Source organism: Pseudophryne corroboree, chromosome 4 (genome assembly GCF_028390025.1).
Source record: "Pseudophryne corroboree isolate aPseCor3 chromosome 4, aPseCor3.hap2, whole genome shotgun sequence".
Classification (NCBI taxonomy): Eukaryota; Metazoa; Chordata; class Amphibia; order Anura; family Myobatrachidae; genus Pseudophryne; species Pseudophryne corroboree.
The window spans coordinates 452,530,735-452,558,020 of record NC_086447.1 but is presented as its reverse complement, the minus strand read 5'-3'; the positions used below and the strand labels follow the sequence as shown (position 1 = coordinate 452,558,020).

General features: G+C 49.2%; 1 protein-coding gene across 4 annotated transcripts in view; it reads right to left on the bottom strand.

Moving 5' to 3' along the window:
* Positions 1–27,286, bottom strand: part of CASP8AP2 (caspase 8 associated protein 2) — a 158,859-nt gene that overhangs the window by 10,168 nt on the left and 121,405 nt on the right. For all 4 annotated transcript variants that reach the window (XM_063916987.1, XM_063916986.1, XM_063916989.1 and 1 more), the window contains exon 9: positions 11,769–11,868. In XM_063916987.1, coding sequence (XP_063773057.1) covers positions 11,769–11,868 — 100 coding nt within the window. The remainder of the gene's footprint in view (positions 1–11,768; positions 11,869–27,286) is intronic.

Here is a 27,286-nt window from a genome sequence, read left to right as displayed (position 1 = left end):
AGATTTACCGGTAGGTTTAAAATCTTATTTTCTCTAACGTCCTAGAGGATGCTGGGGACTCCGTAAGGACCATGGGGATTATACCAAAGCTCCCAAACGGGCGGGAGAGTGCGGATGACTCTGCAGCACCGAATGAGCAAACCTTAGGTCCTCCTCAGCCAGGGTATCAAACTTATAGAACTTTGCAAAGGTGTTTGAACCCGACCAAGTAGCAGCTCGGCACAGTTGTAGTGCCGAGACCCCTCAGGCAGCTGCCCAAGACGAGCCCACCTTCCTAGTGGAATGGGCCTTGACCGATTTTGGTAACAGCAATCCAGCCGTAGAATGCGCCTGCTGGATCGTATTACAGATCCAGCGAGCAATAGTCTGCTTCGAAGCAGGGGCGCCAACCTTGTTGGCTGCATATAGGACAAACAGTGCTTCCGTTTTCCTGACTCTAGCCGTTCTGGCCACATACATTTTCAAAGCCCTGACTACATCAAGGGACTCAGAATCCTCCAAATCTCGTGTAGCCACAGGCACCACAATAGGTTGGTTCATATGAAAAGATGACACCACCTTAGGCAAGAATTGAGGGCGAGTCCACAATTCCGCCCTATCCATATGGAAAACCAGATAGGGGCTTTTATGAGACAACGCCGCCAATTCCGACACTCGCCTAGCCGAAGCCAAGGCTAATAACTTGACCACCTTCCAAGTGAGATATTTTAACTCCACCGTTTGAAGTGGTTCAAACCAGCTGAACACCACGTTAAGGTCCCAAGGTGCCACCGGAGGTATAAAAAGGAGGCTGAATATGCAGCACTCCCTTTACAAAAGTCTGTACTTCTGGGAGAGAAGCCAATTCTTTTTGAAAGAAAATGGATAAGGCCGAAATCTGAACCTTAATGGATCCTAACTTTAGGCCCAAATTCACTCCAGTCTGTAGGAAGTGAAGGAAACGGCCCAGATGGAATTCTGCCGTAGGAGCATTCCTGGCCTCACACCAAGAAACATATTTTCGCCATATACGGTGATAATGTTTAGCTGTCACGTCCTTCCTTTATCAGAGTAGGAATGACCTCATCCGGAATTCCCTTTTCCGCTAGGATCCAGCGTTCAACCGCCATGCCGTCAAACGCAGCCGCGGTAAGTCTTGGAACAGACATGGCCCCTGTTGTAACAGGTCCTGTCGTAGAGGAAGAGGCCACGGATCTTCTGTGAGCATTTCCAGCAGATCCGGATACCAGGTCCTTCGTGACCAATCTGTAACAATGAGAATTGTTCTCACGCCTCTTTCTTATTATTCTCAATACCTTGGGTATGAGAGGAAGAGGACAACACACATAGACCGAGAGGAAGAGGACAACACACATAGACCGACTGGAACACCCACGGTGTCACTAGGGCGTCTACTGCTACCGCCTGAGGATCTTTTGATCTGGCGCAATACCTCTGTAGCTTTTTGTTGAGGCGGAATGCCATCATGTCTATCTGGGGCAGTCCCCACTGACTTGCAATCTGTGCAAAGACTTCCCGATGAAGTCCCCACTCCCCTGGATGCAGGTCGTGTCTGCTGAGGAAGTCTGCTTCCCAGTTGTCCACTCCCGGAATGAACACTGCTGACAGTGCGCTTACATGATTTTCCGCCCAGCGAAGAATCTTGGTGGCTTCCGCCATTGCCACCCTGCTCCTTGTGCCGCCTTGGCGGTTTACATGAGCCACTGCGGTGATGTTGTCTGACTGGATCAGAACTGGTTGGTCGCGAAGTAAGTTCTCCGCTTGACGTAGGGCGTTGTATATGGCCCTCAGTTCCAGGATGTTGATGTGAAGACAAGTCTCTTGACTTGTCCAAAGTCCTTGGAAGTTTCTTCCCAATGTGACTGCTCCCCACCCTCTGAGGCTCGCGTCCGTGGTCACCAGGATCCAATGCTGAATGCCGAACCTGCGTCCTTCCAAAAGGTGAGCACTCTGTAGCCACCACAGGAGAGATACCCTGGCCCTGGGGGACAGGGTGATCCGCTGATGAATTTGTAGATGTGACCCGGACCACTTTTCCAATAGGTCCCATTGGAAAGTCCTTGCGTGGAACCTGCCGAAGGGAATGGCCTCGTATGTTGCCACCATTTTTCCAAGGACTTGAGTGCAATGATGCACAGACACTTGTTTTGGCTTCAATAGGCTCTTGACTAGAGTCATGAGTTCCTGAGCTTTTTCTATCGGGAGAAAAACCATTTTCTGGTCTGTGTCCAGAATCATGCCCAAGAAGGTCAGACGAGTCGTAGGAACCAGCTGTGATTTCGGGATATTGAGAATCCAGCCGTGTTGCTGTAACACCTTCAGTGAAAGTGACACGCTGTTCAGTAGCTTCTCTCGTGATCTCGCTTTTATGAGGAGATCGTCCAAGTACGGGATAATTGTGACACCCTGCTTGCGCAGGAGCACCATCATTTCCGCCATTACCTTGGTGAAAATCCTTGGGGCCGTGGAAAGCCCAAACGGCAACGTCTGAAATTGGTAATGACAATCCTGTACCGCAAATCTCAGGTACGCCTGATGAGGTGGATATATGGGAACATGAAGGTATGCATCCTTTATGTCCAGGGATACCATAAAATCCCCCCCTTCCAGGCTAGTGATGACCGCTCTGAGCGATTCCATCTTGAACTTGAACCGTTTTAAGTATAGGTTCAGGGATTTTAAATTCAATATGGGTCTGACCGAACCGTCCGGTTTCGGAACTACAAACAGGGTGGAGTAGTATCCCTTCCCTCTCTGAAGTAGGGGAACTTCGACCACCACTTGTTGAAGACACAATTTGTGAATAGCATTTAACACTATCTCCCTTTCTAGGGGAGAAGTCGGTAGAGCCGATTTGAAAAACCGGCGAGGAGGCACCTCTTTGAATTCCAGCTTGTATCCCTGAGAAACAATTTCTATTGCCCATGGATCCACCTGTGAGTGAACCCAGATGTGGCTGAAAAGTCTAAGACGTGCCCCCACTGGGGCGGACTCCCTCAGCGGAGCCCCAGCGTCATGCGGTGGATTTTGCAGGGGCCGGGGAGGATTTCTGTTCCTGGGAACTAGCTGTGCAGCTTTTTACCTCTGCCCTTACCTCTGGCAAGAAAGGACGATCCACGCACTCTTTTGCTTTTATTTGAACGAAAGGACTGCATTTGATAATGTGGCGCTTTCTTAGGTTGTGAGGGAACATAACGCAAAAAATTCGATTTACCTGCCGTAGCTGTGGAGACCAGGTCCGAGAGACCTTCCCCAAACAATTCCTTACCCTTGTAAGGTAAAAATAAGAATTTACTTACCGATAATTCTATTTCTCGGAGTCCGTAGTGGATGCTGGGGTTCCTGAAAGGACCATGGGGAATAGCGGCTCCGCAGGAGACAGGGCACAAAAAGTAAAGCTTTCCGATCAGGTGGTGTGTACTGGCTCCTCCCCCTATGACCCTCCTCCAAGCCTCAGTTAGGTACTGTGCCCGGACGAGCGTACACAATAAGGGAGGAATTTTGAATCCCGGGTAAGACTCATACCAGCCACACCAATCACACCGTACAACTTGTGATCTAAACCCAGTTAACAGTATGATAACAGAGGAGCCTCTGAAAGATGGCTCCCTACAACAATAACCCGAATTAGTTAACAATAACTATGTACAATTATTGCAGATAATCCGCACTTGGGATGGGCGCCCAGCATCCACTACGGACTCCGAGAAATAGAATTATCGGTAAGTAAATTCTTATTTTCTCTATCGTCCTAGTGGATGCTGGGGTTCCTGAAAGGACCATGGGGATTATACCAAAGCTCCCAAACGGGCGGGAGAGTGCGGATGACTCTGCAGCACCGAATGAGAGAACTCCAGGTCCTCCTTAGCCAGAGTATCAAATTTGTAAAATTTTACAAACGTGTTCTCCCCTGACCACGTAGCTGCTCGGCAAAGTTGTAATGCCGAGACCCCTCGGGCAGCCGCCCAAGATGAGCCCACCTTCCTTGTGGAGTGGGCCTTTACAGATTTAGGCTGTGGCAGGCCTGCCACAGAATGTGCAAGTTGGATTGTGCTACAGATCCAACGAGCAATCGTCTGCTTAGACGCAGGAGCACCCATCTTGTTGGGTGCATACAATATAAACAACGAGTCAGATTTTCTGACTCCAGCTGTCCTTGCAATATATATTTTCAATGCTCTGACAACGTCCAGTAACTTGGAGTCCTCCAAGTCACTTGTAGCCGCAGGCACTACAATAGGCTGGTTCAGATGAAATGCTGACACCACCTTAGGGAGAAAATGCGGACGAGTCCGCAGTTCCGCCCTGTCCGAATGGAAAATCAGATATGGGCTTTTGTAAGATAAAGCTGCCAGTTCTGACACTCTCCTGGCCGAAGCCAGGGCTAGTAGCATGGTCACTTTCCATGTGAGATATTTCAAATCCACATTTTTTAGTGGTTCAAACCAATGAGATTTTAGAAAATCCAAAACCACATTGAGATCCCACGGTGCCACTGGAGGCACCACAGGAGGCTGTATATGCAGCACTCCCTTAACAAAAGTCTGGACTTCAGGGACTGAAGCCAATTCATTCTGGAAGAAAATCGACAGGGCCGAAATTTGAACCTTAATAGATCCCAATTTGAGACCCATAGACCATCCTGATTGCAGGAAATGTAGGAATCGACCCAGATGAAATTCCTCCGTCGGAGCACTCCGATCCTCGCACCACGCAACATATTTTCGCCAAATGCGGTGATAATGTTGCACGGTTACTTCCTTCCTTGCTTTAATCAAAGTAGGAATGACTTCTTCCGGCATGCCTTTTTCCTTTAGGATCCGGCGTTCAACCGCCATGCCGTCAAACGCAGCCGCGGTAAGTCTTGAAACAGACAGGGACCCTGCTGAAGCAAGTCCCTCCTTAGAGGTAGAGGCCACGGATCTTCCGTGATCATCTCTTGAAGTTCCGGGTACCAAGTCCTTCTTGGCCAATCCGGAACCACTAGTATCGTTCTTACGCCTCTTTGCCGTATAATTCTCAATACTTTTGGTATGAGAGGCAGAGGAGGAAACACATACACCGACTGGTACACCCAAGGAGTTACCAGCGCGTCCACAGCTATTGCCTGCGGATCTCTTGACCTGGCGCAATACCTGTCCAGTTTTTTGTTGAGGCGAGACGCCATCATGTCCACCATTGGTCTTTCCCAACGGGTTACCAGCATGTGGAAGACTTCTGGATGAAGTCCCCACTCTCCCGGGTGAAGGTCGTGTCTGCTGAGGAAGTCTGCTTCCCAGTTGTCCACTCCCGGGATGAACACTGCTGACAGTGCTATCACATGATTCTCTGCCCAGCGAAGAATCCTTGCAGCTTCTGCCATTGCACTCCTGCTTCTTGTGCCGCCCTGTCTGTTCACATGGGCGACTGCCGTGATGTTGTCCGACTGGATCAACACCGGTTTTCCCTGAAGCAGAGGTTCTGCCTGGCTTAGAGCATTGTAGATTGCTCTTAGTTCCAGAATGTTTATGTGAAGAGACGTTTCCAGGCTCGTCCACACTCCCTGGAAGTTTCTTCCTTGTGTGACTGCTCCCCAGCCTCTCAGGCTGGCGTCCGTGGTCACCAGGATCCAATCCTGTATGCCGAATCTGCGGCCCTCCAATAGATGAGCACTCTGCAACCACCACAGAAGAGATACCCTTGTCCTTGGAGACAGGGTTATCCGCTGGTGCATCTGAAGATGCGACCCTGACCATTTGTCCAACAGATCCCTCTGGAAAATTCTTGCGTGGAATCTGCCGAATGGAATTGCTTCGTAAGAAGCCACCATTTTTCCCAGGACTCTTGTGCATTGATGTACAGACACCTTTCCTGGTTTTAGGAGGTTCCTGACAAGCTCGGATAACTCCTTGGCTTTTTCCTCCGGGAGAAAAACCTTTTTCTGAACCGTGTCCAGAATCATCCCTAGGAACAGCAGACGAGTTGTTGGCATTAACTGGGATTTTGGAATATTCAGAATCCACCCGTGCTGTTTTAGCACTTCTTGAGACAGTGCTAATCCCATCTCTAGCTGTTCTCTGGACCTTGCCCTTATCAGGAGATCGTCCAAGTATGGGATAATTAATACGCCTTTTCTTCGAAGAAGAATCATCATCTCGGCCATTACCTTTGTAAAGACCCGAGGTGCCGTGGACAATCCGAACGGCAGCGTCTGAAACTGATAGTGACAGTTTTGTACGACGAACCTGAGGTACCCCTGGTGTGAGGGGTAAATTGGAACGTGGAGGTACGCATCCTTGATGTCCAAGGATACCATAAAGTCCCCTTCTTCCAGGTTCGCTATCACTGCTCTGAGTGACTCCATCTTGAACTTGAACTTCTTTATGTACAGGTTCAAGGACTTCAGATTTAGAATAGGTCTTACCGAGCCATCCGGCTTCGGTACCACAAATAGAGTGGAATAATACCCCTTTCCTTGTTGTAGAAGAGGTACCTTGACTATCACCTGCTGAGAGTACAGCTTGTGAATGGCTTCCAAGACCGTCTCCCTTTCGGAGGGGGACGTTGGTAAAGCAGACTTCAGGAAACGGCGAGGTGGATCTGTCTCTAGTTCCAACCTGTATCCCTGAGATATTATCTGCAGGATCCAGGGATCTACCTGCGAGTGAGCCCACTGCGCGCTGAAATTCTTGAGACGACCGCCCACCGCCCCCGAGTCCGCTTGAGAAGCCCCAGCGTCATGCTGAGGCTTTTGTAGAAGCGGGGGAGGGCTTCTGTTCCTGGGAAGGAGCTGCCTGTTGCTGTCTCTTCCCCCTTCCTCTGCCTCGTGGCAGATATGAATATCCCTTTGCTCTCTTGTTTTTAAAGGAACGAAAGGGCTGCGGTTGAAAAGTCGGTGTCTTTTTCTGTTGGGGAGTATGAGGTAAAAAGGTGGATTTCCCGGCTGTAGCCGTGGCCACCAAATCTGATAGACCGACTCCAAATAACTCCTCCCCTTTATACGGCAAAACTTCCATATGCCGTTTTGAGTCCACATCGCCTGACCACTGTCGCGTCCATAAACTTCTTCTGGCCGAAATGGACATAGCACTTACCCGTGATGCCAGTGTGCAGATATCCCTCTGTGCATCACGCATATAAAGAAATGCATCCTTTATTTGCTCTAAAGACAGTAAAACATTGTCCCTATCCAGGGTATCAATATTTTCAATCAGGGACTCTGACCAAGCTACTCCAGCACTGCACATCCAGGCTGTCGCTATAGCTGGTCGTAGTATAACACCTGTATGTGTGTATATACTTTTTTGGATATTTTCCATCCTCCTATCTACTGGATCTTTAAGTGCGGCCGTCTCAGGAGAGGGTAACGCCACTTGTTTAGATAAGCGTGTGAGCGCTTTGTCCACCCTAGGAGGTGTTTCCCAGCGCGCCCTAACCTCTGGCGGGAAAGGGTATAAAGCCAATAACTTCTTTGAAATTAGCATCTTTTTATCGGGGGCAACCCACGCTTCATCACACACCTCATTTAGTTCTTCTGATTCAGGAAAAACTATAGGTAGTTTTTTCACACCCCACATAATACCCTGTTTAGTGGTACCTGTAGTATCAGCTAAATGTAACGCCTCCTTCATTGCCAAAATCATATAACGTGTGGCCCTACTGGAAAATACGGTTGATTCGTCACCGTCGCCACTGGAATCAGTGCCTGTGTCTGGGTCTGTGTCGACCGACTGAGGCAAAGGGCGTTTTACAGCCCCTGACGGTGTTTGAGGCGCCTGGACAGGCACTAATTGATTGTCCGGCCGTCTCATGTCGTCAAACGACTGCTTTAGCGTGTTGACACTATCCCGTAATTCCATAAATAAAGGCATCCATTCTGGTGTCGACCCCCTAGGAGGTGACATCCCCATATTTGGCAATTGCTCCGCCTCCACACCAATATCGTCCTCATACATGTCGACACACACGTACCGACACACAGCAGACACACAGGGAATGCTCTTAACGAAGACAGGACCCGACTAGCCCTTTGGGGAGACAGAGGGAGAGTCTGCCAGCACACACCAAAGCGCTATATATATGACAGGGATAGCCTTATAATAAGTGCTCCCTGTATAGCTGCTTTTATAATATAATTTTTGCCACTATTTTGCCCCCCCTCTCTTGTTTTACCCTGTTTCTGTAGTGCAGTGCAGGGGAGAGACCTGGGAGCCGTCCTGACCAGCGGAGCTGTGTAAGGAAAATGGCGCTGTGTGCTGAGGAGATAGGCCCCGCCCCTTTTACGGCGGGCTCGTCTCCCGCTCTTTAGTGGATTCTGGCAGGGGTTAAATATCTCCATATAGCCCCCGGAGGCTATATGTGAGGTATTTTTTAGCCAAATAGGTTTTCATTTGCCTCCCAGGGCGCTCCCCTCCCAGCGCCCTGCACCCTCAGTGACTGCCGTGTGAAGTGTGCTGAGAGGAAAATGGCGCACAGCTGCAGTGCTGTGCGCTACCTTTAGAAGACTGAGGAGTCTTCTGCCGCCGATTCTGGACCTCTTCTTGTTTCAGCATCTGCAAGGGGGCCGGCGGCGAGGCTCCGGTGACCATCCAGGCTGTACCTGTGATCGTCCCTCTGGAGCTGATGTCCAGTAGCCAAGAAGCCAATCCATCCTGCACGCAGGTGAGTTCACTTCTTCTCCCCTAAGTCCCTCGTTGCAGTGATCCTGTTGCCAGCAGGACTCACTGTAAAATAAAAAACCTAAGCTAAACTTTTCTAAGCAGCTCTTTAGGAGAGCCACCTAGATTGCACCCTTCTCGGCCGGGCACAAAAATCTAACTGAGGCTTGGAGGAGGGTCATAGGGGGAGGAGCCAGTGCACACCACCTGATCGGAAAGCTTTACTTTTTGTGCCCTGTCTCCTGCGGAACCGCTATTCCCCATGGTCCTTTCAGGAACCCCAGCATCCACTAGGACGATAGAGAAACCTCCATATGTCTTTTTGAGTCGGCATCACCTGTCCACTGCCGGGTCCAGAGGACTCGTCTAGCAAAGATTGACATAGCGTTTATTCTGGAACCCAGTAAACTAATGTCTCTTTGAGCATCCCTCATATATAAGACAGCATCCTTTATATGGCCTAGGGTCAATAAAATGGTATCCTTATCTAGGGTCTCAATCTCCGCCGATAAGGAATCTGTCCATGCTGCTACCGCGCTACAAACCCAGGCCGACGCAATTGCCGGTCTGAGTAATGTACCAGAATGTGTGTAAATGGATTTCAAGGTAATCTCCTGCTTGCGGTCAGTAGGATCCTTGAGGGTAGCCGTATCTTGTGATGGCAGCGCTATCTTTTTTGACAAGCGTGTCAACGCTTTGTCCACCTTAGGGGAGGATTCCCACCGTATCCTGTCCGTTGGCGGGAAAGGATACGCCATAAGAATCCTTTTGGGAATCTGCAGTTTTTTGTCTGGAATCCCACGCTTTTTCACATAATTCGTTCAACTCATGTGAGGAGGGAAAAGTTACCTCGGGCTTCGTTCCCTTATACATGTGTACCCTCGTGTCAGGGACAGGGGGTTCCTCTGTGATATGCAACACTTCTTTTATTGCAATAATCATATATCGAATACATTTAGATACTTTTGGCTGTAACTTTGCATCATTGTAGTCGACACTGGAGTCCGAATCTGTGTCGGTATCAGTGTCTGCTATTTGGGATAGTGGGCGCTTCTGAGACCCTGAAGGTCCCGGGGACATAGGGACAGACATGGGTTCACTCCGACTGTTCCTTAGCTTCAGCTTTGTCTAATCTCTTGTGCAATAAGTTAACACTAGCACTTAAAACATTCCACATATCCATCCAGTCAGATGTCGGCACCGCCGACGGAGACCTCACATTCATACGCTCCCCCTCCTCCCTAGGTGAGCCTTCTACCTCAGACACACGCGTACCGACACACCACACACACAGGGAACCTCTTATCTGAAGACAGTTTCCCCACCAGGCCCTTTGGAGGGACAGAGAGAGCGTATGCCAGCACACACCCCAGCGCTATATGACCCAGGAAAAAAAACACAATAATTTTATGTTTACGCAGATAGCGCTGTTTACATATACAATATGCGCCTAATTTTGGGCCCCCCCTCTTCTTTAAAACCCTCTGTCTACCGTGGTATAAGCAGGGGAGAGTCCGGGGAGCTTCCTCTCAGCGGTGCTGTGGAAAAAAATGGCGCTGGTGAGTGCTGAGGGAGAAGCCCCGCCCCCTCGGCGGCGGGCTTCTGTCCCGCTTAAAATAACAAAATTTGGCGGGGGCTCATATATATATATATATATATATATATATATATATATACACACACACACACACACACACACACACACACACACATAGTGCCCAGCTGTATATATACTTATTTGTGCCAAAAAGAGGTCTATATGCTGCCCAGGGCGCCCCCCCCAGCGCCCTGCACCCTTATAGTGACTGCCGTGTGTGAGGTGTATGGAAGCAATGGCGCACAGCTTTACTGCTGTGCGTTACCTCAGTGAAGATCATGAAGTCTTCTGCCTCCTCTGAAGTCTTCTTTTCTTCTCATACTCACCCGGCTTCTATCTTCCGGCTCTGCGAGGGGGACGGCGGCGCGGCTCTGGGACGGACGGCGAGGGTGAGACTTGCGTACCGATTCCTCTGGAGCTAGTGGTGTCCAGTAGCCCAAGAAGCAGAGCCTTGAAACTCACAGAAGTAGGTCTGCTTCTCTTCCCTCAGTCCCTCGATGCAGGGAGTCTGTTGCCAGCAGGCTCCCTGAAAATAAAAAACCTAACAAAATACTTTCTGTCAGGAAGCTCAGGAGAGCTCCCTGAAGTGCACCCATCTCCACTGGGCACAGTATCAAACGGAGGTCTAGAGGAGGGGCATAGAGGGAGGAGCCAGTGCACACCCAGACCTTAAGTCTTTCTTAAAGTGCCCATGTCTCCTGCGGAGCCCGTCTATCCCCATGGTCCTTACGGAGTCCCCAGCATCCTCTAGGACGTTAGAGAAAAAAGTCCAAAAACTCATGTCGACCTAGTGCATGTTGACCTAATGACTGTCGACCAAACGATCCATACCCCTCAATTCCATGCTCACTCTCTGCACCTCCCCTTTAGAATGTAGGCTCTCACAAGCAAGGGCCTCTCCCCATATGTGCTTTTCCTTCTCTTGCTTAGTCTATCATCTACTCAGTGTTCCCTACAACAGCATCTAACACTAGGTTTTTGCCTCTCTGATGCTTATTTCGGGGTCATAACTGCTGATGCGTAAATGTTTATATACACCATGTACATGTCCTACATTGTTTTGTACTGTAAGTTGCTGTTTTCTTGTTTTGTTCATTTGTTTATGTACTTTGTTAGGCGCTGCAGAACTCTTGTGGCTATAATATTATATATGTCAAAGACCACTCAGCACAAATCTATCCCCCCGCGCAGCACAGCGCGGTGTACTGAGCGAGGGGGTGGGGTGTGACGGTGGGGCCGGTCATTTCACCCAGCGGGTGAAATAGGCGATGTGCGAATCTAGAACCGGCGATAGCGAAGCGTGGGGCCGCGCATTGCTATCGCTGGGGGGCATACACATGAGAGATCCGTGCTTAAAATCTAAGCAATCTAGTCAGATTGCTTAGATTTTAAGAACAGATCTCTCCGGTGTACCCCCTTATGTGCCTAACAGGAAACCTCACAATTAAAAAAAAAAAAAAAAACAAAAAAAAAAACAACAACACAAAAAACCTTGTTCGTATGGCTACAGAGTCAAAGTGATATTCAGTACAAACCTGATGTGGATATTTATTCATCTTCGATGATAAGGCAAAAAATGTCTTTTCCTTTGGGCCAAGCTTTTGACACTCCAAGAGGATTGCACGGTCTTCATCTCTGTCAAACACACAACAAATGTTTTACAGAGAAAGACATGTACAGTATCAGAACAAATAACAAAACATTTACTGCGGTTTTCAATGCTGTCGACCAAAATGTTCTTTAAAGACTGCTCACATGAAAGTATATTCCTCAAACTACTTTAGCAATTTAGTCTAAAACAAAACTGTAGCTGAAGAACTTTTTATTTGGGTAAATTTTACATACAGTACACACACACACACACACACACACACACACACACACACACTATACATTTACATCTTTGTTCAATCATCTCTCTCTTCATTCCAAAACATGTCCCTGCACTTACAAGCACAGTTGGAAAGTTTGAAGTAAAAGGAAGTTTTGTTATGAGGGAGGATACTCCACAGAGCAGTCAATGTATGCCATGCGCAAAGAATGGAAGCGTTCCATTTAGCATCGATTATGAAACCAGAGTAGACATGCATGTGTATGCAGTTTTGCTTATAGCATGTAAGTGTAAGCATTTTATATTAGAATTGATAAAGTATAGGCAACCAATGTTTGAAGTGAGAATGAAGTAAAAATAAAAACGTTTTACAGAGAAAAACAAAAATTCAGTCTAGCTGGTTCATCCAAAATAGATTGCAAGGGGGAAAGCCTAGTTAGGAAAAGTATTACAATAATTCAAGAGAGTTAATAATGGCATTTAAGAAAGGTTTTGCTGTGCTTTTGTGAGATAGATGTACTTTCTGGAAATGTTTTAGATGTACGTAACATGAGTTGGATACAAATTGGATATAGGGAGAAAAGCATAGTCCCGAGTCAATGATAACACCTATGAAGCAAACTTGATGGGTAGGGTTTATTATTTGTTGTCATCAAACAGAGAACAGGTACAAAACTTTGGTTTGCTGGTGGTAATATTAGCTCAGTTCTTGGAAGATCGAGCTCGAAGTGCCAAGACAACATGCATATTGAACTGGCAGGAAGACGTTAAGTAATGCAGGCCAACAATGAAAGCAGAAATCTGGAGCCGATAAACACGTGGATATAATCCGCACAGAGTGGTTATGAAAATCAGAGGGTCCTAGAATAGAGACAGCACCTGGTTTCTTTGGAACCTGCTAAAATGTAGACTTTAGTGTGGAAAAAACCCAGGTCCGGGAAATTATACCCATTTTAATGATCGCGTAAAAACGTCTCTAATGTATGATTTTGTTTTGGCTACCATCGGGCAGGTGAAACAAACCCCGCGGTAATGCTGGAAATTGGGGATATCTGAATAATCAGGATTTTGGTACTTACCGATAAATCCCTTTCTCCGATTCCACAGGGGCCACTGGAGTGCAGATACAATGGGGATATAGTAGGCAGTAACTGGGAGCTGGCACTTTAAATTTATAACCATGTGACTAGCTCCTCCCCTACTATGTCCCCCCTCCAAGCCAGTCTAGTTAAAACTGTGCCCGAGGAGAGCTGGAAAAGACCAACGTCAAAGTAGAGGAGGTTCGCCAAGTCAACTAAAACAGGATAACACCAAGGAAACCTGGAAACATAGTGAGAGGGTAATAGGAACAAAACGCGCAGTCACACAGTGACATGCAACCCGATAATTGTAGGAGGAAACAGCGCTGGGTGGGCGTCCAGTGGCCCCTGTGGAATTGGAGAAAGGGATTTATCGGTAAGTACCAAAATCCTGATTTCTCCTTCATCCACTAGGGGCCACTGGAGTGCAAATACAATTGGGACGTCCCAGAGCTCCCAAGACGGGAGGGAAAGCGCTGAGAGTCCTGCAAAACCGCTCGGCCAACCTGTGACACAGAGGCAGCAAAAAAGTCAAATCCGTAAAACGTGATCTACGTATGATGACCCGACTAAGCGGCATCGCAACATAAAGCATTCATGGAAACCCCGTGGGCGGCCACCCCCGAAGGTCCCCCAGAGCGCGTGGAGTGCGCCAAAATGGAAAACGGAGGCTCTTGAGCAACCGCCAACTAAGACTGTCTGATGGTCAGATGTATCCAACGGCCCAACTTATGCTGGGACCCCGGCCAATTTGGACAGGAGCATCGTACAGAACAAAGAAGAAAACAATTTGTCGAATAGCCGAAGACCTCCGTAGAGAGTCGGCGAGCCCTGACAACATTCAAAGAGGGCCGAAAACACAAATGTCAGATTTATATTAAAAACGGACATCACCCCTGGAAGAAACGACCACGGAGTATGAAGCTCAGCCGTAACCCTCTTCGAAAGTGGGTTTGCCAATAGAGTACGCCCTGAAAGAGGGCCCGAACTTACGGCCGCCAGGCTAATTTCCTGTGGAAGAAAACTGAAAGAGCAGAGACCTGAAATTCAGGTCAACCTAGTCGAAGCGCAGCCGAGCAAACCACCCGGAGAAACCAAAGAAGACGGCAAAATGAAAAACTAAAAGGGGAAAACCCTGGTCATCCACACTAGGCCACATAAAATTTCTAAAAGTGGCAAAAGCGAGAAGAGGTAACAGACTACCGAAATCGGGCCCCAGTAGGTATAACCGAACTAGGGAACTCCTTACTTCTGAGGTCTCGTGAACAGCCACGCCGTTAAACGAAACCTGTGGAAGACTGAACAAAGAAAAGGACCCTGTTGAAGTAGACATTCCCAGAGGTAGGGGCCAAGGCTCCTCTACTGACAACAGGTGCAGGGTGGATCTTCAAGTCATGCGCGGCCAAACCGAAGTCACCGGGAGGACTAGCGCGCATTCTCCCTTCATGTGTTACAGAAAGTGAGGTAGAAATAGAGAAGTAGGAAAGATAGACTAACCAGAAACTCCAAGGAGCCGTGAGGGCATCCTCGGCTGCTGCCGCCGGAGCTTACGTCCAAAAGTAGTAAAGGGTTGAAGAGTCAGTCGGAACACCATGAGGTCGATCCGAAATCTCCGCCAACAGCGGACAAAACTCCGAGGGAATGTCCCCTCACACGGGTGTCTGACCTGGCGGCTTGACCTGGAATGAAGATTGTTGTCCTCTGCTCAGAGGAGAATGTAGGCGACCACTCTCAGCGCCGCAACTTGACTGAAGAAAGGAACTGGTCCCGAGGAAGGAAACAAAATAAAAAAATCCTTTGACGGACCGAGTTGAGAACCGTCTACAAGGAGCAGAAATGGGACCCGTGTCGAATCAGAAGATCCTGGATCCTCCGGATGTTCAGAAGCAACCTAATCTGCAGAGTGGGTTTCCAGCAGTAGATTGTCCAATTAGGGAACAAACGTCACTCCCTGCCTTTGAAAAAGAGCTATCCTGTGATCTTCATGAAAAGCCCGATGAGGAAACCCAAAGGAAATCAGTAAACAAGCATCCCTAAAGACAAAGGACGCGTAAAACCCCCTTTCTCTGACGTCCTAGTGGATGCTGGGTACTCCGTAAGGACCATAGGGAATAGACGGGCTCCGCAGGAGACTGGGCACTCTAAAAGAAAGATTAGGTACTATCTGGTGTGCACTGGCTCCTCCCTCTATGCCCCTCCTCCAGACCTCAGTTAGAATCTGTGCCCGGCTCGAGCTGGTTGCACACTAGGGGCTCTCCTGAGCTTCTAGTAAAGAAAGTATTTGTTAGGTTTTTTATTTTCAGTGAGATCTGCTGGCAACAGACTCACTGCTACGAGGGACTTAGGGGAGAGAAGCGAACCTACCTGCTTGCAGCTAGCTTGGGCTTCTAGGCTACTGGACACCATTAGCTCCAGAGGGATCGAACACAGGCCCAGCCTCGGTCGTCCGGTCCCGGAGCCGCGCCGCCGTCCCCCTTGCAGAGCCAGAAGCAAGAAGAACGTCCTGGAAATCGGCGGCTGAAGACTCCGGTCTTCATTAAGGTAGCGCACAGCACTGCAGCTGTGCGCCATTGCTCCCTATGCACACCACATACTCCGGTCACTGATGGGTGCAGAGCGCTGGGGGGGGGGGCGCAAAAATCCCCTGCCATAATATTAATAAAAGAGCGGGATAAGCCCGCCGAGAAGGGGGCGGGGCTATCTCCCTCAGCACACTGGCGCCATTTCCTCCTCACAGCTCCGCTGGAAGACAGCTCCCCAGGCTCTCCCCTGCAGTTTCCAGACTCAAAGGGTAAAAAAGAGAGGGGGGGGGCGCACTAAATTTAGGCGCAAAACTGTATTGTATAGCTGCTATAGGGAAAATCACTTTCTGTAATAGTGTAAATCCCTGTTTATATAGCGCTGTGGTGTGTGCTGGCATACTCTCTCTCTGTCTCCCCAAAGGACTTTGTGGGGTCCTGTCCTCAGTCAGAGCATTCCCTGTGTGTGTGCGGTGTGTCAGTACGGCTGTGTCGACATGTTTGATGAGGAGGCTTATGTGGAGGCGGAGCAGGTGCCGATAAATGTGATGTCACCCCCCGCGGGGTCGATACCAGAGTGGATGGATATGTGGTAGGTATTAACCGACAGTGTCAACTCCTTACATAAAAGGCTGGATGACGTAACAGCCGTGGGACAGCCGGCTTCTCAGCCCGTGCCTGCCCAGGCGTCTCAAAGACCATCAGGGGCTCACAAACGCCCGCTACCTCAGATGGCAGACACAGATGTCGACACGGAGTCTGACTCCAGTGTCGACGAGGATGAGACATATACACAATCCACAAGGGGCATCCGTTGCATGATTACGGCAATGAAAAATGTGTTACACATTTCTGACATTAACCCAGGTACCACTAAAAAGGGTATTATGTTTGGGGAGAAAAAGCAGCCAGTGTTTTTTCCCCCATCAGATGAGTTGAATGAAGTGTGTGAAGAAGCGTGGGGTTCCCCCGATAAGAAACTGGTAATTTCTAAAAAATTACTGATGGCGTACCCTTTCCCGCCAGAGGATAGGTCACGTTGGGAGATATCTCCTAGGGTGGATAAGGCGCTCACACGCTTGTCAAAAAAGGTGGCACTGCCGTCTCAGGATACGGCCGCCTTGAAGGAGCCTGCTGATAGAAAGCAGGAGGCTATCCTGAAGTCTGTATATACACACTCAGGTACTATACTGAGACCTGCAATTGCTTCAGCATGGATGTGTAGTGCTGCTGCAGCGTGGTCTGATACCCTGTCAGATAATATTGATACCCTCGACAGGGATACTATTTTGCTAACCGTAGAGCATATTAAAGACGTCGTCTTATATATGAGGAATGCACAGAGGGATATTTGCCGGCTGGCATCTAGAATTAATGCAATGTCCATTTCTGCCAGGAGGGTATTATGGACCCGGCAGTGGACAGGTGAAGCTGATTCTAAAAGGCACATGGTGGTTTTGCCTTATAAGGGTGAGGAATTGTTTGGGGATGGTCTCTCGGACCTCGTATCCACAGCAACAGCTGGGAAATTGACATGTTTACCTCAGGCTCCCTCACAAACCTAAGAAAGCACCGTACTATCAGGTACAGTCCTTTCGGCCTCAGAAAGGCAAGCGGATCAAAGGTGCTTCCTTTCTGCCCAGAGGCAGGGGGAGAGAGAAAAAGCTGCACCAGACAGCCAGTTCCCAGGAACAAAAATCCACCCCTGCTTCTACTGAGTCCACCGCATGACGCTGGGGCTCCACAGACGGAGCCAGGTGCGGTGGGGGCGCGTCTCCGGAACTTCAGCGACCAGTGGGTTCGCTCACAGGTGGATCTCTGGGTTCTACAAGTGGTATCGCAGGGATACAAGCTGGAATTTGAGGCGTCTCCCCCTCGCCGTTACCTCAACAGGGACGGGGTTACTATTCCACAATGTTGTGGTACCGAAACCAGACTGTTCGGCGAGACCCATTCTAAATTTGAAATACTTGAACACTTATATAAGGAAGTTCGAGTTCAAAATGGAATCGCTCAGGGCGGTTATTGCAAGCCTGGAAGAGGGGGATTACATGGTATCACTGGACATCATGGATGCTTACCTACATGTCCCCATTTACCCACCTCACCAGGAGTACCTCAAGGTTGTGGTACAGAACTGCCATTACCAATTCCAGACGTTGCCGTTTGGTCTGTCCACGGCACCGAGGGTGTGTTACAAGGTAATGGCCAAAATGATGATATTCCTTCGAAAGAAGGGAGTTATAATTAACCCGTACTTGGACGATCTCCTTATAAAGGCGAGGTCCAAGGAGCAGTCGTTGATCGGAGTAGCACTATCTCAGGAAGTGCTACAACAGCACGGCTGGATTCTGAATATCCCAAAGTCGCAGCTGGTTCCTACGACGCGTCTGCTGATATTGGGCATGTTTCTGGACACAGAACAGAAGTAGGTGTTTCTCCCGGAGGAGAAGGCCAAGGAGTTGTCATCTCGGGTCAGAGACCTCCTAAAACCAAAACAGGTGTCGGTGCATCATTGCACGCGAGTCCTGGAAAAGGTGGTAGCTTCTTACGAAGCAATTCCCTTCGGCAGGTTCCATGCAAGGAACTTTCAGTGGGACCTGTTAGACAAGTGAGGATCGCATCTTCAGATGCATCAGCTGATCACCCTGTCCCCGGGGCCAGGGTGTCTTGGCTGTGGTGGCTGCAGAGTGCTGATCTTCTCGAGGGCCGCAGATTCGGCATTCAGGACTGGGTCCTGGTGACCGCGGATGCAAGCCTCCGAGGTTTGGGAGCAGTCACTCAGGGAAGAAATTTCCAAGGACAATGGTCGAGTCAGGAGACTTCCCTACACATAAATATTCTGGACCTAATGGCCATTTACAATGCCCTAAGGCAAGCAGAACCCCTGCTTCAAAACCAGCCAGTGCTGATTCAGTCAGACAACACCACGGCTGTCGCCCATGTAAACCGACAAGGCAGCACAAGAAGCAGGATGGCGTTGGCAGAAGCCACAAGGATTCTCCGATGGGCGGAGTATCACCTGCTAACACTGTCAGCAGTGTTCATTCCGGGTGTGGAAAACTAGGAAGCAGACTTCCTCAGCAGGCACGACCTCCACCCGGGAGAGTGGGGACTTCATCCAGAAGTCTTCACGCAGATTGTGAACCGTTGGGAACGGCCACAGGTGGACATGATGGCGTCCCGCCTCAACAAAAAGCTAAAAAAGTATTGCGCCAGGTCAAGAGACCCTCAGGCGATAGCTGTGGACGCACTAGTGACACCGTGGGTGTACCAGTAGGTTTATGTGTTCCCTCCTCTTCCTCTCATACCCAAGGTACTGAGGATAGTAAGTAAGAGAGGAGTAAGAACTATACTCGTAGTTCCGGATTGGCCAAGAAGAACTTGGTACCCAGAACTACAAGAAATGATCTTGGAGGACCCATGGCCTCTGTGTCTCAGACGGACCTGTTACTGCAGGGGCCCTGTCTGTTCCAAGACTTACCGCGGCTGTGTTGGAAGGCTTGGCGGTTGAACGCAGGATCCTAACGGAAAAGGGCGTTCCAGATGAAGTGATTCCTACGCTGTTAAAGGCTAGGAAAGACGTTGCCTGAAGTTCAGACGTTGTTAAGGGAGTGCTGCATATTCAGCCCCCTTTTGTGCCTCCAGTGGCACCTTGGGATCTCAACGTAGTGTTGGTTTTCCTAAAATCACATTGTTTTGAGCCACTTCAGAACGTGGAGTTGAAGTATCTCACGTGGAAAGTGGTCATATATATTTGGCCTTGGCTTCGGCTAGGCGTGTGTCAGAATTGGCGGCTTTGTCATGTGAAAGCCCTTATCTGATCTTCCATAGGGACAGGGCAGAATTGAGGATTCGTTCCCAATTTCTCCCTAAGGTGGTATCAGCGTTTCATTTGAACCAACCTATTGTGCTGCCTGCGGCTACTCGGGACTTGGAGGCCTCCAAGTTGCTGGATGTAGTCCGGGCCCTGAAAATTTTTGTTTCCAGGACGGCTAGAGTCAAAAACACTGACTCGCTGTTATCCTGCATGCACCCAACAAGCTGGGTGCTCCTGCTTCTAAGCAGACTATTGCTCGCTGGATCTGTGGCGCGATTCAACCTGCACATTCTGCGGCTGGACTGCCGCATCCTAAATCAGTAAAAGCCCATTCCACGAGGAAGGGGGCTCTTCTTGGGCGCCTGCCCAAGGGGTCTCGGCGTTACAACTTTGCCGAGCTGCTACCTGGTCGGGGTCAAACACGTTTGCAAAATTCTACAAGTTTGATACCCTGGCTGAGGAGGACCTTGAGTTTGCTCATGCGGTGCTGCAGAGTCATCCGCACTCCCCCGCCCGTTTGGGAGCTTTGGTATAATCCCCATGGTCCTTACGGAGTACCCAGCATCCACTAGGACGTCAGAGAAAATAGGATTTTGGTACTTACCAGGTAAATCCTTTTCTTTGAATCCATAGGGGGCACTGGAGTACTCTTGGGATATGGACGGTGTTAGCAAGGACTGGGCACTGAATATTCAAATTTCAGTAACTCTCATCCCCTCCATACTCCCCGAATACCTCAGTGTTTTTTCCTGAGGCGAACAGGATAGAGAGGATGAACAATGGAGAATTACCGATAACATTATAACATAACGGACAACAATAAAGTTGACACATAACGTAACTGACAACTAACCAGTTGACACCATAACCGATAAATTGGTGAGAATGTGTTACCATAAGATCCACTGAACTTACCACAACCAGGTAAAACTGCTCTGGGTGGGCGTCCAGTGCCCCCTATGGATTCAAAGAAAAGGATTTACCTGGTAAGTACCAAAATCCTATTTTCTTTTTCATCCACTAGGGGTCACTGGAGTACTCTTGGGACGTACCAAAGCTTCCCCTGTGGGCAGGAGAGCTGTTTGGCACCTGTAACACTAAGCGGTCAAAGCTATATGCTGATGCCGCAAACGCATCAAACTTGTAAAAGCGCACACGCGTGTGCACTGATAAGCATGTAGCCGCACGGCAAAGCTGCGTCGTAGAAGCTCCACGACCAGCTGCCCATGAAGTTCCCACAGAACGTGTGGAATGAGCTGTTACTGATGTAGACGTCTGTAACCTAGCATGAAGGTAAGCCTGACGTATGGTCAGTTTTATCCATGTGGATAAGGTCTGCTTAGAAGCTGGCCAACCCATCTTGGCAGCATGATAGAGATATCCGGCTTACGAACTGTAAACATTCTGGATAACTAAACGTGAAATGCGCGTACCACATCCAAAGTTCCCGAATTACCTGTTCACACAGAAACTACCATTGGTTGATTGATGCGAAAAAGAGGACACTACCCTTGACAATAAAACGGAATTCGTTCGAAGTTCCGTTCTGTCATCATGAAACCCCAACAACGGTGGCTTGCATGACAAGGCACCCAAATCTGAAACACGCCTTGCCGAAGCTAAAGCTAGAAGAACAATTGTTTTCCAAGTGAGAAACTTAATATCCACTTGCCGTAAGGGTTCAAAATATGACAACTGTAAGAAATCTAAACCCAGATTCAAGTCCCATGGCGCTGTAGGTGGAATGAATGGAGGCTGTACTCTGAGGACACCTTGCAGAAAGTTGTGTACAGACGGCAATAGAGCCAATCATCTTTGAAAGCAAATTGACAAAGCAGAGACCTACACCTTTAGTGTAGATAAACGCAGTCCTCCATCTAACCCCGTCTGTAAAAATAACAAAAGACGGGATAACTTGAAAGATGATGTCGGAAACTTCCGAGCTTCACACCAACCTATATAGGCACGCCAAATTCTGTAATAATGAACTGCCGTAACTGGCTTCCTAGCACGTAACATGGTTGGTATAACCGATTGTGGAATGCCCTCTTCTTAAGAGGGCGGTCTCCAAAGTCACCCCGTCAAACGCAGCCGCGCTAAATCGGGGAAAAGGAACGGACCCTGTTGTAACAAGTCCGGACGTAGTGGGAGCGGCCAAGGATCGTCTGCGAGTAATCCGCGGAGATCCGAGAACCCAGCTCTCCGAGGCCAATGAGGCGCCACTAGTATGACTGTGGCGGACTCTCTTTTGATCCGTTTTAGCAACAGAGGGAGCAGCGGAAATGGTGGAAACAGATACACGAGGCTGTACGGCCACGCGATTGTGAGAGCATCCACCGCCACTGCCTTTGGATCTCTCGTTCTAGACACATACTGGGGTGTTTGGTGATTGTGGCGAGATGCCATCAGGTCCACTTGAGGGTATCCCCCCCTTTGGACCAACATGTGAAACACTTCTGGATTTAATGCCCATTTTCCTGGATGAAAATCCCGACGACTGAGATAATCCGCCTTCCAGTTGTCCACTCCCGGAATGAACACTGCCGACAATATCACTTGGTGAGGCTCTGGGCCAATGAGGATTCAAGCTACTTCTCGCATTGCCATGTGGCTTCTCGTTCCTCTTTGTTTGTTAATGTACGCAACCGCCGTCGCGTTGTCTGACTGCACCTGGACAGTCTGAGACCGGAGCATGTGCACTACATGTTGTAGTCCATTGTAAATTACCTGGAGTTCCAGGACATTTAGAGACAGCAATCTTTCGTGATCTGCCCAGAGACCCTGGAGCTGATAATTTTGAACCACAGCTCCCCAACCTCTGAGACTCACGTCCGTCGTTAGAATGATCCAATTCCAGGCTTCGAACCGTTTCCCTGCGGTTAGATTGTGTACTTTGAGCCACCAGAGTAGAGATACTCTGGTCCGTGGCAACAACCTCACCCTGTGGTGAATCTGCAGATGGGAGCCCGACCACTGTGCGCGCACATCCAGTTGAAAAGGACGCGAGTGAAATCTTCCGACCTGAAGCGCTTCCAAAGCCAACATCATTGTGCCTAAGAGGCGAATGCACAAATGTACCGAGACTGTGCGTGGCTTGAGCACTAATTGTACCAGATGACGAATAATCTGTACTTTCTGATCTGGTAGGTAAATTCTTTGACTTACCGTATCGAGAATCATACCTAGGAATTGAAGTCGTTGAGACGGAATTAGATGCGATTTCTTGACGTTGACAATCCAACCGTGCTGAACGAGTACATTGTATGTTAGCAACGCATGTTGGAGGAGCATCTGTTGAAACGGAGCTTTAATGAGCAGATCGTCCAAGTACGGAACTATTATAACTCCTAAGGATCTGAGATGAGCTATCATCAGAGACATCACTTTGGTGAATACCCGAGGCGCTGACGAGAGGCCAAACGGTAAAACGTGAAACTGATACGGGTTCTGCCGTATCGCAAACCGCAAGAACCTCCGATGAGGTGGCCAAAATCGGAATGTGTAAGTACGCATCCTTGACATCCAGCGCAATCATGAATTCCTGTGGCTCTAAACCTGCAATTACTGACCGCAGAGATTCCATCTTGAATCTGTAGTAAATGACGTACTGATTGAGGCCCTGTAATTTCAATATTGGCCTGACCGAGCCATCCGGCTTTGGTACCATAATTAGACTGGAATAAGAACCCTGACATTGTCTTGTACAGGGACCTGAATCAAAACAGCTGAATCCAGCAGAGACTGAATGGCAATTTGCAGAACCGCCCTCTTGTCGTCCGACACAGGCAGTCCTGTCTTGCACAGAGGCGGTAGACAGTCGAACTCTATATTGTAACCTTTTAACACTAAATTGCGTATCCACCCATCTGTGGAAGTCTGGAACCACGCCAAATGGAACGTCTTAAGGCGTGCTCCCACAACTGGAGATCCGAGAAGGGCTGGGAGCTCGTCATGCCACCGGCTTGTGGGTGACCTTAGCTTCCTGATTACAGGTGTTGGTTTGTTGAAAACCACGTCCTCGACCTCGTCTACTAGGCATGGCTGTTCTTCTACCACGGCCTCGAAAAGGCTGAGGTCTAAAGGATTTGAAGACCGGGCCAGAGTAGTTCCGTAAAGGTAACGCCTCTATACCTCTATTAACCTCTTCCTCCGCTTGCTAAGACCGCAGTCAGAGTGTTTGTCGTGCCGTAACTAGCGACGAGGAAATGCAAGAAGTGAGCTGACAGACGTCAGTAGAAGCTGTACCTAGATACCCAGCATCGTCACAGATGTGATCTGTGAGAAGTACAAGGTGATCGTCATGTAGACCAGACTTGTTTTTCGGTATCCATACCATTAGCGCCTTAGACACCCAAATGGCAATCAAACCAGGTCTAAGCAACACTCCTGCTGCTGTATACATGGACTCTAGCATAGCTTCTAGATTACGCTCTGACGGGTCTTGAAGCGTAGTAGCAGTTGTTACTGGAATGTTAATATTTTGAGTAAGTTTAGACACAGACGAATTCTGTAGATGTTACAAACTGTGGAAATGGGCAACTAGACTTAAATCTGCGAGGTATAGAAACCCGGTTATCTGGTTTCTTCCGTGTTTCTACTAACATCTTATTAAGAGATTCCGAAACCGGAAAACACACCGGAGCTCTGTTTCGTCTAGTAAATAGTACCCCATCAGGCATTAGTTTCCTCGGTCTCGTAAACTTCAGAGACTGACGCACTGCCCTGGTGAAATTAACACTGGCCGGCTGTTAATATCCCCACTATCTTGCGCAGTGAGGTTTTGCTGGCGCCTTACCTATTATGTAACCAGACAAATTCCACGACTCAGTAAAATTCTGTATATGGCTGAAGAACAGTGCACAAGTGAAAATTCCTACTAACACCCCTGCGCCATCTGGTGGAGAGTGTTGTAGGACAGGAAAGTTCTAGAAAAGAAACGGGAAGCATTGTTAAAAATGGCCTCCAGCCATGTGCGTATAGTCCATTACACAGAGCATACTACATATTGCATCTGAATGTTATAAAACGTGCCCCTATGCATATATACACAATACAGCCTTCTTTAGCAAAAGCAGTCTATTGCTGCTGATGAGGGCACGCTGCATGGAATAGGGGCAGCCTGTCTGTCCAGCATGAGCCCAGTAACTACTAGGACTGTTTTTAGGGACAGACCGCGGCAGCACTGAGCGCTGTCCGCGGTCTGAGTGAGCAGAGCCGCCGGCAACTTCCCCCCCTTCTGAGTGCTGAGCTGGCGCCGTGACAGGAACAGGCCCCAGCTCAACGGCGCTTGGAGCGGCCCTGCAGCGCATCTCTCTGAGCGGCGGCCGGCCGCGCGACCTCCCCAAGCACTGACTGCGGTCAGTCTCCCCTCTCTCCTCTCCCGGCAGACAGAGCAGCGCCAGCCGCCGTTCGCGGCCCGGAGCTCTGAAGCGGGAGGGAGGGGGAGAGCAGCGGCGCAGGGCTGCTAGGCGGGGAGTGGACATCAGCGGCGAGCGGTAGCTTCGGGGAAGGGGCGGTTGTAATAGTCCCCCACACGGCGGGGCGGCAGCGTGACTGACCGCCCCGTTCAGAAATACCTTTTGTCGGCTTCCTCTGCAGCACTGTGCTCATGGGCTCTGACGGGGCTTCTTGATCTAGTGCCGTCCAGTCCCTTCTGCAGCCTCAGCTGTTAGCTGAGCTGCTTGTGGCTGTGAGGGGGCTCCTTTGTGAGGCCCGACACGCCAAGAGCTGCACGCAGCAGCTTCTATAATCCTGGACCCAGAGCTTTTGTTTAAGCTGGGAAAGGATTGTAATTGAAAAAAAAAATATATAAAAAATTATCTAAAAGAAGAATATGTGGAACTCCACACTTTGTGCTCCTATCCATGTGAGCACCGAAAAAACACTGAGGTATTCGGGGAGTATGGAGGGGAGGAGAGTTACTGAAATTTGAATATTCAGTGCCCAGTCCTTGCTAACACCGTCCATATCCCAAGAGTACTCCAGTGACCCCTAGTGGATGAAAAAGAAAATAAGAATTTACTCACCGGTAATTCTGTTTCTTGTAGTCCGTAGTGGATGCTGGGAGCCCGTCCCAAGTGCGGACTCTCTGCAATACGTGTATATAGTTATTGCTTAACTAAAGGGTTTTGTTATGAGCCATCTGTTAATGAGGCTCATTTGTTGTTCATACTGTTAACTGGGTATAGTTATCACAAGTTGTACGGTGTGATTGGTGTGGCTGGTATGAGTCTTACCCGGGATTCCAAATCCTTTCCTTGTAGTGTCAGCTCTTCCGGGCACAGTTTCCCTAACTGATTTCTGGAGGAGGGGCATAGAGGGAGGAGCCAGTGCACACCAGATAGTACCTAATCTTTCTTTTAGAGTGCCCAGTCTCCTGCGGAGCCCGTCTATTCCCTATGGTCCTTACGGAGTACCCAGCATCTACTACGGACTACGAGAAATAGAATTACCGGTGAGTAAATTCTTATTTTTTTCTTCAAACTAGCAATCACAGACTGAAAGGATTCTAAGGCCAGAATAGGCCTGGCCGAGCCATCTGGCTTCGGCACGGGAAAAGAAAACAAAGGCCTGAGAAATGCCCAGAATCAAATGATGTGTGAAAACAGGGATCAGCACCCTTGCGGTTAGAAGCATCTGGAGCGCCGCCTGCAGTATGACTTTCCTGTCCTCGTAAACCGGCCGACCCATGGTGAGGGACCCCCGAGATGGTTGGGCTCCAAAATAGAGTCTGTACCCGCCCAAGCATACCCAGGCCTCCCAGAAAGACCACCGACATGCGTCCACCCTGGGACCTCCCAGGTGGTAGGAAGGTCTGACCTGCGGTGTGTGTGTTGGAGGACCTACAATCAGACTGGTCCAAGGATGTTGAACCTCTGCTTCAGCCTTTTACCTTGAGATCCTTGGTGACAGAGATACCGCCCCTGTCATGGACTCGAAACCTGGAAAGGGCACGGAAAGATCTAAAGGAAAGACCGGTAAAGGTCCGTCTTGGAGCTGGGGCAGCAGTAGGGGAAAGAAAAGTGGACTTACCCCCAATGGCCTGAGAAAATCAGGCAGGAAGTTCCTTCCAGTGAACCTGCTGCCCATTAGGATTCCATATCCGCCTGTCACTGTCGCAGCCCCAAAGGTCGTCGGGTTAAGACAGCCCAAGTGGAAATTCAGGCTCCGAGTATACAGACGTCCCTGGAGACCTCAAAAGAATATAAGGCTGAATCGTGACACTGATCTGCCCAAAGAATCAGTTGATAGTGATGCAAACCCTCCTGTAACCTAGAGGACAATTGTTCCACAACCTACCTGCTCCGGACAAGGTAGAACCCCTGCTGCCGCATCTCTCTCTCAGACGACTCTCTCAGCAAGGTTGCTCCTAGAAAATGGCAGCTTGTTGGACTGGCGATACATTGCAGTGAATACCCTTGGAGAGGTCTGATCTCGTTTCCTCCTGTCTGCGGGGAAAGGATAGGAAAAATAAGAATTTACTTACCGATAATTCTATTTCTCGGAGTCCGTAGTGGATGCTGGGGTTCCTGAAAGGACCATGGGGAATAGCGGCTCCGCAGGAGACAGGGCACAAAAAGTAAAGCTTTAGGATCAGGTGGTGTGCACTGGCTCCTCCCCCTATGACCCTCCTCCAAGCCTCAGTTAGGATACTGTGCCCGGACGAGCGTACACAATAAGGAAGGATTTATGAATCCCGGGTAAGACTCATACCAGCCACACCAATCACACTGTACAACCTGTGATCTGAACCCAGTTAACAGTATGATAACAGCGGAGCCTCTGAAAAGATGGCTCACAACAA